This window comes from Armigeres subalbatus, chromosome 3, assembly GCF_024139115.2.
Source record: "Armigeres subalbatus isolate Guangzhou_Male chromosome 3, GZ_Asu_2, whole genome shotgun sequence".
NCBI classification, from domain to species: Eukaryota; Metazoa; Arthropoda; class Insecta; order Diptera; family Culicidae; genus Armigeres; species Armigeres subalbatus.
Genome location: NC_085141.1, coordinates 57,610,584 through 57,625,081, shown reverse-complemented (window position 1 = coordinate 57,625,081; position 14,498 = coordinate 57,610,584). Strand labels below are relative to the sequence as shown.

General features: G+C 45.0%; 1 protein-coding gene across 3 annotated transcripts in view; it reads right to left on the bottom strand.

Annotated features, from left to right (window-relative positions):
- Positions 1-7,167: 7,167 nt before the first annotated feature.
- The window catches only part of LOC134220065 (dipeptidase 1), an 833,398-nt gene continuing 826,067 nt past the window's right edge, over positions 7,168-14,498 (bottom strand). For all 3 annotated transcript variants that reach the window (XM_062699016.1, XM_062699017.1, XM_062699018.1), the window contains 3 exons: positions 8,739-8,814; positions 8,483-8,621; positions 7,168-8,107 (listed from right to left, as the gene is read on the bottom strand). In XM_062699016.1, coding sequence (XP_062555000.1) covers positions 8,000-8,107; positions 8,483-8,621; positions 8,739-8,814 — 323 coding nt within the window. In that variant the 3' untranslated portion in view covers positions 7,168-7,999. The remainder of the gene's footprint in view (positions 8,108-8,482; positions 8,622-8,738; positions 8,815-14,498) is intronic.

Sequence of the window (14,498 nt, the reverse complement as noted above, 5' to 3'; positions counted from 1 at the left end):
TTCCTGGAGGAACTTCCGGAGGAATTCCTGGAGGAACTTCCGGAGGAATTCCTGGAGGAACTTCCGGAGGAATTCCTGGAGGAACTTCCGGAGGAATTCCTGAGGAACTTCCGGAGGAATTCCTGGAGGAACTTCCGAGGAATTCCTGGAGGAACTTCCGGAGGAATTCCTGGGAGGAACTTCCGAGGAATTCCTGGAGGAACTTCCGGAGGAATTCCTGGAGGAACTTCCGGAGGAATTCCTGGAGGAACTTCCGGAGGAATTCCTGGAGGAACTTCCGGAGGAATTCCTGGAGGAACTTCCGGAGGAATTCCTGGAGGAACTTCCGGAGGAATTCCTGGAGGAACTTCCGGAGGAATTCCTGGAGGAACTTCCGGAGGAATTCCTGGAGGAACTTCCGGAGGAATTCCTGGAGGAACTTCCGAGGAATTCCTGAGGAACTTCCGGAGGAATTCCTGGAGGAACTTCCGGAGGAATTCCTGGAGGAACTTCCGGAGGAATTCCTGGAGGAACTTCCGGAGGAATTCCTGGAGGAACTTCCGGAGGAATTCCTGGAGGAACTTCCGGAGGAATTCCTGGAGGAACTTCCGGAGGAATTCCTGGAGGAACTTCCGAGGAATTCCTGGAGGAACTTCCGAGGAATTCCTGGAGGAACTTCCGGAGGAATTCCTGGAGGAACTTCCGGAGGAATTCCTGGAGGAACTTCCGGAGGAATTCCTGAGGAACTTCCGGAGGAATTCTGGAGGAACTTCCGGAGGAATTCCTGGAGGAACTTCCGGAGGAATTCCTGGAGGAACTTCCGGAGGAATTCCTGGAGGAACTTCCGGAGGAATTCCTGGAGGAACTTCCGGAGGAATTCCTGGAGGAACTTCCGGAGGAATTCCTGGAGGAACTTCCGGAGGAATTCCTGGAGGAACTTCCGGAGGAATTCCTGGAGGAACTTCGGAGGAATTCCTGGAGGAACTTCCGGAGGAATTCCTGGAGGAACTTCCGGAGGAATTCCTGGAGGAACTTCCGGAGGAATTCCTGGAGGAACTTCCGGAGGAATTCCTGGAGGAACTTCCGGAGGAATTCCTGGAGGAACTTCCGGAGGAATTCCTGGAGGAACTTCGGAGGAATTCCTGGAGGAACTTCCGAGGAATTCCTGGAGGAACTTCCGGAGGAATTCCTGGAGGAACTTCCGGAGGAATTCCTGGAGGAACTTCGGAGGAATTCCTGGAGGAACTTCGGAGGAATTCCTGGAGGAACTTCGGAGGAATTCCTGGAGGAACTTCCGGAGGAATTCCTGGAGGAACTTCCGGAGGAATTCCTGGAGGAACTTCGGAGGAATTCCTGGAGGAACTTCCGGAGGAATTCCTGGAGGAACTTCCGGAGGAATTCCTGGAGGAACTTCCGGAGGAATTCCTGGAGGAACTTCCGGAGGAATTCCTGGAGGAACTTCCGGAGGAATTCCTGGAGGAACTTCCGGAGGAATTCCTGGAGGAACTTCGGAGGAATTCCTGGAGGAACTTCCGAGGAATTCCTGGAGGAACTTCCGGAGGAATTCCTGGAGGAACTTCCGGAGGAATTCCTGGAGGAACTTCCGGAGGAATTCCTGGAGGAACTTCCGGAGGAATTCCTGGAGGAACTTCCGAGGAATTCCTGGAGGAACTTCCGGAGGAATTCCTGGAGGAACTTCCGGAGGAATTCCTGGAGGAACTTCGGAGGAATTCCTGGAGGAACTTCCGGAGGAATTCCTGGAGGAACTTCCGGAGGAATTCCTGGAGGAACTTCCGGAGGAATTCCTGGAGGAACTTCCGGAGGAATTCCTGGAGGAACTTCCGGAGGAATTCCTGGAGGAACTTCCGAAGGAATTCCTGGAGGAACTTCCGGAGGAATTCCTGAGGAACTTCCGGAGGAATTCCTGGAGGAACTTCCGGAGGAATTCCTGAGGAACTTCCGGAGGAATTCCTGGAGGAACTTCCGAAGGAATTCCTGGAGGAACTTCCGGAGGAATTCCTGAGGAACTTCCGGAGGAATTCCTGGAGGAACTTCCGGAGGAATTCCTGGAGGAACTTCCGGAGGAATTCCTGGAGGAACTTCCGGAGGAATTCCTGGAGGAACTTCCGGAGGAATTCCTGGAGGAACTTCCGGAGGAATTCCTGGAGGAACTTCCGGAGGAATTCCTGGAGGAACTTCCGGAGGAATTCCTGGAGGAACTTCCGGAGGAATTCCTGGAGGAACTTCCGGAGGAATTCCTGGAGGAACTTCCGGAGGAATTCCTGGAGGAACTTCCGGAGGAATTCCTGGAGGAACTTCCGGAGGAATTCCTGGAGGAACTTCCGGAGGAATTCCTGGAGGAACTTCCGGAGGAATTCCTGGAGGAACTTCCGGAGGAATTCCTGGAGGAACTTCCGGAGGAATTCCTGGAGGAACTTCCGGAGGAATTCCTGGAGGAACTTCCGGAGGAATTCCTGGAGGAACTTCCGGAGGAATTCCTGGAGGAACTTCCGGAGGAATTCCTGGAGGAACTTCCGGAGGAATTCCTGGAGGAACTTCCGGAGGAATTCCTGGAGGAACTTCCGGAGGAATTCCTGGAGGAACTTCCGGAGGAATTCCTGGAGGAACTTCCGGAGGAATTCCTGGAGGAACTTCCGGAGGAATTCCTGGAGGAACTTCCGGAGGAATTCCTGGAGGAACTTCCGGAGGAATTCCTGGAGGAACTTCCGGAGGAATTCCTGGAGGAACTTCCGGAGGAATTCCTGGAGGAACTTCCGGAGGAATTCCTGGAGGAACTTCCGGAGGAATTCCTGGAGGAACTTCCGAGGAATTCCTGGAGGAACTTCCGGAGGAATTCCTGGAGGAACTTCCGGAGGAATTCCTGGAGGAACTTCCGGAGGAATTCCTGGAGGAACTTCCGGAGGAATTCCTGGAGGAACTTCCGGAGGAATTCCTGGAGGAACTTCGGAGGAATTCCTGGAGGAACTTCCGGAGGAATTCCTGGAGGAACTTCGGAGGAATTCCTGGAGGAACTTCCGGAGGAATTCCTGGAGGAACTTCCGGAGGAATTCCTGGAGGAACTTCCGAGGAATTCTGGAGGAACTTCCGGAGGAATTCCTGGAGGAACTTCGGAGGAATTCCTGGAGGAACTTCCGGAGGAATTCCTGGAGGAACTTCCGAGGAATTCTGGAGGAACTTCCGGAGGAATTCCTGGAGGAACTTCCGGAGGAATTCCTGGAGGAACTTCCGGAGGAATTCCTGGAGGAACTTCCGGAGGAATTCCTGGAGGAACTTCCGGAGGAATTCCTGGAGGAACTTCCGGAGGAATTCCTGGAGGAACTTCCGGAGGAATTCCTGGAGGAACTTCCGGAGGAATTCCTGGAGGAACTTCCGGAGGAATTCCTGGAGGAACTTCCGGAGGAATTCCTGGAGGAACTTCCGGAGGAATTCCTGGAGGAACTTCCGGAGGAATTCCTGGAGGAACTTCCGGAGGAATGCCTGATGGAACTTCCGGAGGAATTCCTGGAGGAACTTCCGGAGGAATTCCTGGAGGAACTTTCGGAAGAATTGCTGGAGGAACTTAAGGAGGAATTGCTGAAGGAACTTCCGGAGGAATTCCCGGAGGAACTTCCGGAGGAATACCCGGAGGAACTTCCGGAGGAATTCCTGGAGGAATTCCCGGAGGAATTCCTGGAGGAACTTCCGGAGGAATTCGGAGGAACTTCCGGAGGAATTCCTGGAGGAACTTCCGGAGGAATTCCCGGCGGAACTTCCGGAGGAAGTTCTGGAGGAACTTCCGGAGGAATTCCTGGAGGAACTTCCGGAGGAATTCCGGAGGAACTTCCGGAGGAATTCGGAGGAACTTCCGGAGGAATTCCTGGAGGAACTTCCGGAGGAATTCCCGGAGGAACTTCCGGAGGAATTCCTGGAGGAACTTCCGGAGGAATTCCCGGAGGAACTTCCGGAGGAATTCCCGGAGGAACTTCGGAGGAATTCCTGGAGGAACTTCCGGAGGAATTCCCGGAGGAACTTCCGGAGGAATTCTGGAGGAACTTCCGGAGGAATTCCGGAGGAACTTCCGGAGGAATTCTGGAGGAACTTCGGAGGAATTCCCGGAGGAACTTCCGGAGGAATTTGGAGGAACTTCCGGAGGAATTCCCGGAGGAACTTCCGGAGGAATTCTGGAGGAACTTCCGGAGGAATTCCCGGAGGAACTTCCGGAGGAATTCTGGAGGAACTTCCGGAGGAATTCCGGAGGAACTTCCCGAGGAATTCCCGGAGGAACTTCCGGAGGAATTCCCGGAGGAACTTCCGGAGGAATTCCCGGAGGAACTTCCGGAGGAATTCCCGGAGGAACTTCCGGAGGAATTCCCGGAGGAACTTCCGGAGGAATTCCCGGAGGAACTTCCGGAGGAATTCCCGGAGGAACTTCCGGAAGAATTCCCGGAGGAACTTCCGGAGGAATTCCCGGAGGAACTTCCGGAGGAAATTTTTGAGTAACTTCCGGAGGAAATTTCGGAGGAACTTCCGGAGGAATTCTCGGAGGAACTTCCGGAAGAATTCCCGGAGGAACTTCCGGAGGAATTCCCGGAGGAACTTCCGGAGGAATTCCCGGAGGAACTTCCGGAGGAATTCCCGGAGGAACTTCCGGAGGAATTCCCGGAGGAACTTCCGGAGGAATTCCTGGAGGAACTTCCGGAGGAACGGAGGAACTTCCGGAGGAATTCCCGGAGGAACTTCCGGAGGAATTCCCGGAGGAACTTCCGGAGGAATTCCCGGAGGAACTTCCGGAGGAATTCCCGGAGGAACTTCCGGAGGAATTCCCAGAGGAACTTCCGGAGGAATTCCCGGAGGAATTCCCGGAGGAACTTCCGGAGGAATTCCGGAGGAACTTCCGGAGGCATTCCCGGAGGAACTTCCGGAGGCATTCCCGGAGGAACTTCCGGAGGAATTCCCGGAGGAACTTCCGGAGGAATTCCTGGAGGAACTTCCGGAGGAATTCCCGGAGGAACTTCCGGAGGAATTCCTGGAGGAACTTCCGGAGGAATTCCCGGAGGAACTTCCGGAGGAATTCCCGGAGGAACTTCCGGAGGAATTCTGGAGGAACTTCCGGAGGAATTCGGAGGAACTTCCGGAGGAATTCTGGAGGAACTTCCGGAGGAATTCCCGGAGGAACTTCCGGAGGAATTCCCGGAGGAACTTCCGGAGGAATTCGGAGGAACTTCCGGAGGAATTCCCGGAGGAACTTCCGGAGGAATTCGGAGGAACTTCCGGAGGAATTCGGAGGAACTTCCGGAGGAATTCCTGGAGGAACTTCCGGAGGAATTCGGAGGAACTTCCGGAGGAATTCCCGGAGGAACTTCCGGAGGAATTCCCGGAGGAACTTCCGGAGGAATTCGGAGGAACTTCCGGAGGAATTCGGAGGAACTTCCGGAGGAATTCCCGGAGGAACTTCCGGAGGAATTCCCGGAGGAACTTCCGGAGGAATTCCCGGAGGAACTTCCGGAGGAATTCCCGGAGGAACTTCCGGAGGAATTCCTGGAGGAACTTCCGGAGGAATTCCCGGAGGAACTTCCGGAGGAATTCCCGGAGGAACTTCCGGAGGAATTCCTGGAGGAACTTCCGGAGGAATTCCTGGAGGAACTTCCGAAGGAATTCCTGGAGAAACTTCCGGAGGAATTCCTGGAGGAACTTCCGGAGGAATTCCTGGAGGAACTTCCGGAGGAATTCCTGGAGGAACTTCCAGAGGAACTTCCAGAGGAATTCCTGGAGGAAGTTCCAGAGGAATTCCTGGAGGAATTTCCAGAGGAATTCCTGGAGGAAGTTCCAGAGGAATTCCTGGAGGAACTTCCAGAGGAATTCCTGGAGGAACTTCCGGAGGAATTCCTGGAGGAACTTCCGGAGGAATTCCTGGAGGAACTCCTGGATAACTGTCCAGAGACATTTCTTTCACCCAACGAACTCGTGGATGAAGTTCATGAGAGATTCCGAAGAATTTCCTTAAAAATTCTGATTCTCGAAATTATTTCACGCCGAATCACGAAGCCACGCCGCCGATTACCAACGGCATTACGCCGCCACGCCGCACTGCTGGACAAAAAAAAAGATCTATGACGTTGCCACACGGTGGCCAAAATCGTGTTTAGGCGCATTTATTTGATAGTACCTTTATTACGTGATCTATCGTAATGACATGTTTGAGACATTTTATCAGTAAGTCCATGCGCTTCTTTGGAGGTATTCAGCTTTATTCTCAGTGAGATGAAAAAATAATTATTTTCACTTTACAACATGCAAGGTATATTTCTTCGCGAGAATTGTAGCTAAAGTGATCCTCACAAACTTTGTCGAAGACAAAAAGTTCAGAATTTCATTACTTTTGGAGAATTATTGCTTTTTATACCAACAAGCTTTGAACATGTTCGACGTATGTATAAGCATACAAGCATATGGAGACGCATGGTGCATTGGTTCATCAACTTCTTAGTCCATGTGATGGAGATAGATTTCTGCTTTGCATACTGCCGTCCCATGTCGTTTTTAGTTGATGGCCTTCTTACTGCCCTGGTGCCCGACAAAAGAATCCATCAATGGATTTAAGAACTAGAAAGGATTGCCGGCAAGCAAAGCAATGATGACTGAAAGAGAAATAACTTGTCTGGACAAATGCGACACCGCCAGATTAATGGAAACGGCATCGTAAAAACAACATGGGACAACTTTGCTTGACACGGAAGCATATTAGTAAATTGTTTTTAAAGAAATATTTCTTACATTCGCTGCCACAATTTGCCCGTTGTCAAGTTGCATTTAAATCAAATTTGACTAAAAATCCAATAAAACTGTTATAACTTTTTTTAATTTTGAAGTTTTTTAATCGCAGCGGCCACCAAGCGGCGTATTCTAATATTATCTAAAACTTTCTAAAACATGCAAAATTTGTAGAAATGAAAATGAAAAAGATATGATGAAAAAACCATTTTGAAGGGGTTGTCGGCATAAAACGCAAAAAATGTTCAAAAGTAGCATTTTTAAGTAAGTTGGAATGTCGGCAAAGTTAACACTACTTAAACACTGCGGTGTGCCAGGTAATACTGGCAACGATCACCTTTAAAGGAATAGTCATCAAGCCAAGCGTTATTCCAAGCCGTCTCCGTCCTCGGACGCTAATGAAAGAAACCCAAAAAATGTTATTTGTTCGTGTTTATTCGTTATGTAACTTGTCAATAATTTCTACACAGTTATTGTTTGATTAAATTTCATTGGTTTCGTTCATTGATTTTATTTTTCTTTATACACAATTAGCCTAATATGTTCTCTTTTATTTAGAATTTATTTGCATCCGCATCTCTCAACATTCGAATTTCGTAATTACGATCGTTAGTCCCGCCAGTGCTCTAAATAGGATTTGAACTTTTCGTACTTCTCGTTTTTTCTTTTTTTTTTTGCGCACCCACTGTTCAGGGTATTATTTTCGGTTTGGATTATAATAACGTTCTCTTCGCACTATTATTTTACATTAGAAAAATATACGAAAATTTGGTTTCCTTGGAAAAAATCGGTAGTGATGAGTGTTTGCGTTTTACGGTCTGTACTTTGTAGCCGCCACCCCAGGCTCGGGCTCCTGTATGATATGCGAACTTTTATTTTCTATTCTCTTAAAAACAACGTTTTTGTATGAGTTGGTTGTTTGATTGTTGGCTTGTTGAAGTTGGTTTTCCTTCACGTTTCCTTTCAAGGGATCAGTTTTAGTCCGTTCTCTAAATCTTAAATATTTTCCGCCATCAGCGGAAGCGAAAAATTTCCAATGGTGAAATTTGATACCCTACTGATAGGTGATGTGAATGTGTACAAAGTGAGTTTTTGTTTGTGTGTGCTAGATGTTTGATTTCGCTTTCATTAATTTGGATAGTTGAACTTGATACGATTGTACTGTTCGACAGATTAATCATACCGTAGAATGACCTTTGGTTCAGGGAAATACCTTATGGTAGTAGCTTACGGGAAGATTTCGTTTGCGTCACGTTCGTGGCCCCGAGTAGCGGCAGTAGGACCTCCCGAGGATGTCCTCCGGTGGGATCGATTGGTCGATCGGTAGCATGCCCTGGGCCTCCAGTTGGTCTCGCACCTGACGAAGAGAATTAAAGTAAATCGAAGTAAAATTATTAGCATCATGCAAATATTTTTCTGTACTTAGAAATCGGGATCTGAAAGCAATACGCCATATTGTGAAACATAAATGGATTATATTTCACCGTTTTTTTGTCATAAAAATTCGAGTTCATTTTACTTGTGACAGTATTGCAACAACTAGCGATATACTAAACTTGAAACGAGAGCAACGGAAATCAATAGTCAATTAATAATGCAAACCTAATTACGCATTTTATTGCAAATCAAATCTATTTCCGCGCCCTCTTCACACAACAACATTTCATCGGGAACCCATCCGAGGGCAATTAATCCCACCTTTGTTCATACATAGATCCACAATCCGGCTTACCTGCTCTACTTGTTTGAAAACTCTAATTAAATTTCTCCCCGCCAGCTTAGCGATGTCCTCCTCGGTCCATTTTTCCGACTCTAGCAGCTCGGCAAACAGATACGGATACCGCGAGACATCCTCCAGCCCTTGGGGCACTCTGTTTTTTTGACGTTGTTTTGTTGGAAGTATAGAAAAAAATAAACAAAGAAACGCATGTAATTTAATGGAATCAAAATGAAAACTTGCGGCTTCGTGCAAGTTCCAGCTCACTTACAGATTAACGCCGTCGTAGCCGGCACCGATGCCCACGTGGTCCACTCCGGCTACGTCCCGGATGTGATTGATGTGCGCTGGGGTGCGTCACAATGGTCGCAAAAGGTTGATGAAAATGTTGTTTTTCCGCAAAGGGACAGCAGGTAATGTTATCGTAAATCGACGAGCGGGTGTAAAAGATAGAATGAGTAATTTAATTAAAAATTGAGTCCTTAATTAAGGAAATTTGTTAATAATGTAACAATCTAGGTGGACTAGAGCGGCGGTCGAAGGTGCGAAGAGGCCATTTTCGGCCGGGACATTGAGGAAATTAACAGCCACCGCAAATTGGCGGAAGGAGCGCTGAGCTGGTTGGTCTGGATGGCAACAGAGCGAAATGCTAATTAAAAGTTTTGCCCTGGTTTACGAGAACAAACGACAATGGTCCTGGGCGGCGACTTTTAGGTTATGTAGGGGTCCTGAAGCCCATTAATGTCAAACAATACACTATGCATTGGCTAATATATTTATTTGAGTAAAATACGTTAAGCGGTCTTGGGACCGGCTTCCATTATTTTCCACAAAACAAATACGTTTTTTAAAATGACTGAGTGTGAAAATTTCCCAAGAGGCCGAGAATAATGAGGAAAATATTTGCTATGTCTGAAACTCGATTTGTGAATTTCGTACGATTCAATATTTATTGAAACGCATTATCTTTCTAAGACTACATTTGTATACAACAACCTCAAACTTAAACAGTGTTTTAAATTATTTCTTTGAGCTTATTTTAGGCTAATGTTTATCTTCGAAGCATTCTGTGGAAATTATTTAGGGGATACATCAGCAAATTTACTCTGAAACTCCTTCAGAAATTGCATGATAAATTCTACTCCAAATTATACTTGGCTCCTTGAAAATTTCTTTGTGAATATTCCTCATTACTATTCCAAAATTTCTTTGGAAAATCCCCTGGAAGTTCCACGAAAAGTCTACTAGAAGTCTCCCAAAATATTACAGAAAATCTTGCAGAATCTCACAATGGAACTTACGAAGGAGTTAGCAGAGAAATTCCCTAGACATTTTTGAGAAAAAATGTAGACGATTTTCTAAAGGAATTTCCGGTGGAAAAGGTAAAAATCCTAAAATTTCCAGAAAAAATTATTATGATGATTATGGTCCGGCAAAAAAATTCCACTGGAATTCTTAATATTGAATCCAAGAGGATAAAATTCCAGAGCAATATTGAGAATAAATTAACAGTCAATTTCAGATAAACTACTTTTCCGGCCAATTGATAATCTAGTTCAAATGTTCAAATGATTTTTTCGGCCAAACATGCTTTAGGCCTAAGCCGATGCTTCCCTACAAAAGAAAACCAAGAGAATTTTGAGAGAAATAAGAAGGAAATTTCTAGCGTACTTGCGGAGAAACCGGCCGAATTTTTTTTTAACAACTCGCAGGGTAATTATCAGATGAATACCCGAACAAGCTCCTATCTCCAGAAGAAATACTCAAAGGAATTTATGGAAGATGGAATTGGCACAGAAATTTACAGACTAGTCCCACAAAATTCTACAATTCTTTTTGTAGCAGTTATTCATTTATTTATTCCACACAAAGCCTAAGTGGCCTCTACAGTATATAACAGTCGTCTCCATACAACACAGTTCATGGCTGGATGTCGCCAGTCTACGGTCTAGCAGTCTACAGAGGGTCCGTAAATCGTCTTCCACTTCATAGGTTCACCTTGCTTGCTGCGCACCTCGCCTTCTTGTGCCCGTCGCCGTCGTCGTCCGCCGAGAACCATTTTCACCGGTTTATTGTCCGACATTCTTGCAACGTGCCTGGCCCAAAGCAGTCTTCCAATTTTCGCGGTATGAAAGATGGATGGTTCTCCCAACAGTTGATGCAATTCTTGGTTCATTCCCCATCTCCACGTAGCGTCCGCCATTAGCAGCACTTTTTTGGCCGCTAATTTTTAGCCTTTGTTAAGATCCTTTTGGGTGTCTTTTCTTCACCCATGAAGCGCACAATCTCACTAGAGTTTGATAGCCATCAGAGCATCGCAGCAATCTTAGATAATTTTTCAAAATTTCCATTTGGCTCTTGAGCTCTACGTTCTGATCTAAAATTTGAACGCTTTCGAAATTATGCCAAAATAAAGTATATTAGGAAATGTAAAAATTAAATCATATGTGTTATTTTTTCAAGACTGCTCATGATATCGCGGGGCAGTAGATTGATGTTTTCAAGCTTTTCACTATATCAGTAATGACAGCATGCAAGTCGGAAAGCCGAATGAAGTAAAACATCTCTATTGAGATTGTTTATGTCATTTATCGGTAAAATATTCTGATGAGTAGTTTTAATCAAAATATAAAATTATCTTAGCTAACAGTAAGTTTTTTTTTGAGGGTGTTTAGATGGAGCTACCTGGTGGCTTAGTTTGACAAGGCCTACGTTCCCCCTACTAGGACACAGACCCACAATGGACTACCCTATGATGGCCACTTGAACATTGTGTGAAGTAGTTAGGTCTTATGCCGGAGTACTTTTTTAACTTCATAGTTTCCCCATTAGTAGCGTTTGAATTATATTTCCAATACCATCAAAAAGTTCGTTCAAAAATTTAACTGATCTATTCGCAAGAGTCAGTCTTAATATAATTATGCTGCTGATGGAGTAAAAAACTCTAATGGAAACGTATTCTGAATTATAATATCGCATTAGATTTTGATATCAATCAGTTCGAATTTTGAAGATTATTTAGTGAAAGCATCTGAAGCTGAATCAGAAGGCCAAAGCGGGCCACAGTTCAAAACCGTTCACCAAACAGTCATCAAAAATTCTTAACTTACAGTTTTAGCCGCTAAATATTCTGAAGCTCGTTTCAAGAAAACGCCGAACACTATCATTATGTGCCTGTGATGGCCTCAACAGCATCAGAATCGCCTTGAATCAACAGGTAATAAGATTCAAAACATTACATGAGCTTCAAAAAACATTACAGTTTTATAATGGGCTTGGGAAGTCTTACTGTCGATCTTTACGTCTGTGATAGAACCTAGGTCATTTCTCAGCATTTCATTAGTCTTAATTATGTCAGATGTTTTGTAAAGTGTCATTTCGTCTTGCCGCATTCAATTCACCTATCACTTTGTCTGTCTTAGTTATTTAATGTTTCCTACGTTATTCAGTTTAAGTCTATTACTCATTTCAGATTATGTTGCGTTTAGCTGTCAGTTCATTATGTTCATTTATTTGTCTAACATTCGCTAAAGGTCCTCTTCGCTTAAACGAAAAATCTAATTAAAGCGTAAGTAAGCAAGTTTAAGAGTTGAGCGAAAATGATAAAATGGTCCCTAAATCGTCTTGAAGCCTTAAAGGCATAGCATAACTATAATTGTATGGGTCGTGGTCAGTTATGAGATTCACTTTTCGGTGGCAAAATAAAGCTTCATCACGCCTAATCCCTAATTAAAAAAAATATCGAGGATGAAGCCAATGAAAGATTGTATGCATACCATTGTTTTTTTTTATTGTCTTTATTAATGAGGTTTTCGGCCCTTGACCAGGGCATACCATTGTTATAATTTGTGGTATTTTTAATTATGATTCTTTTAGGACTCTTTTGAGTGAGACAAGGGCGTAGCCAGAGGGGGGCAGTGGAAAGATTGAACGGGTACTGATGTGAATTCCCTTAAACATGTGCACTTTACGATCCAAGCATATTCAGAAATAGGTGGTTGAAATTCCCAAAAACTTATTTAGGTATCCAGGATCCATAATATATGAAAATTCAAAACAACTCGAAACATTTCGGGCTTCAGAATTCTCTTTGAAATATTTCTAGAAGCTCCCCTGGGAACTCCAAAATTCCTCCTAAAATCCTTCTCATGTAACTGTAATTCCTCCTTATCTAGAAACCCCTCACTATATTTTTTCCGGGAATGCCTTCATAAACTCAATAGCGAAATCCTCTAGGATTTCATTCTGGAATTTTCCCGCAATTACTTCAGAATATCCTTCAAGAATTCCTCTAGAAATTTCTTTACAAATTTCTCCAGGAATTCGTCCAAGTATTTCCACGGAAATTCTTCCAGGGATTTTTTCCGCGGAATTGTCCTAGAATTCTTCTTCGGACTTCACTCGGAATTAACTCCAGAATTTTATTCGGAAACTAATTTGAGAGTTCCTCCAGGATATCTTCCAAGAGTTCTTCTAGGAATTTCTTCAGAACAAACCTCCGGGAATTCATCCGGTAATTTCTTCAGCAATTATTTGGGAATACTTTCAGGATTTCATCTAGGAATTTCATCATTGATTCCTCCTGGTATTTTTCCGGGAATTCCTTCAGATATTTCTCCAGAAATTCCTTCATGAACTTCTCCAAGAATTATTTCAGGACTTCCTTGTGAGAATTCCTCCAGAAGTGCTTGTGGGAGTTCCTCCGGGAGCTCCTCCAGAAGTTTTTCCAATAGTTCCTCCGGGAATTATCTACAAGTTCCTCCAGAAGTTCCTCGGATAATTTCTCTGGGACTTCCTCCGGGTGGTCCTCTAAGAATTCTTCCAGGAGTTCCTCCTGGAATTCTTACGGAAGTTCATTTGGGATTTCATCCAGGAGTTCTTACGAGAGTTCCTCCAGGATTTCCTCCGGAAATTCTTTCCGAAGTTCTTCAAGAAATTCCTCCAAAAATTCCCCCGAGAGTTCCTCCGGAAATTACTCCAGGAGTTTCTTCTTAGAGGAATGCTCATAGGAACTGCCGGTGTATCTCCCGGAGGAATTCCCGTAGGAACTGCAGGAGGAGCTCCCGTAAAAACTCCCGGAGGAATTTCATGAGGAACTTCTGGAAGCATTCCTAGAGGACCTCCCGGAGGAACTCCCAGAGAAACTATCGTAAGAACTTCGGGAGGAATTTCCTGCTGAATTTCTGAAGAAATCCTAAATGGTTTTTTTGAAAAATCCCGAATGATTTCCTGGTGGAACTTCCGGAAGAATTCCCGGAGAAATTCCCGGATGAAGTGTCGGTGGAATTCCCCGAAGGACTCTCGGAGGAATTATCGAAGGAACTTCTGGAGGAATTTCTGAAGAAACTACCAGAAGAATTTTCGGATAAAATCTTGGAGAATTCATCTCATAGACAAATTTCGTCTAGTTGAAACCTGTGAATGGGTATGTAGCTAGACCATCATCATCATCAGTGGACCTCCCGGAGAATTCCTTGAGGAGCTCCGAGAGAAATTCTGTGAGGAGATTCTGGAGGAATTTCTATTTAAATTCCTGAAGAAGTCTAAATGAATTCCAGAAAGAAAGCCTGAAGTGATTCCCGGAGGAAATTCTGGAGAAATTCCTGGAAGAATTTTCAGAGGAACCCCCGTAGGAACTGCCGATAGAACTACTGGAATAATTCTCTGAGGAAATTCTGGAAGAATTCTTGGAGGAATTGCCGGTGGAACTCCTGAAAGAATTCCCGGAGGAGTTTTCAGAGAAACACCTGGAGGATCTCTCAGTGGAGATATTGAAGTTTCCATCTCTTCGGGAATTAATCTAGGAATTCATCCGAAAATTACATTGTTGATTTCATTTTCAGTATAATTTCTATACAAATTTCCGGTGAAATTCCTGGAGAAATTCTTTGGAATTTTCATAACAAATATTTGAAACTTTCACGAAAATTTTTATGGAATTTACACAAGAAATTCGAAGATTTTTCGCGAAATTCTCAGGAATCTTTACTGGCAATTCTGCGGAGTTTCCACGGAATATTCTTAGGAATTT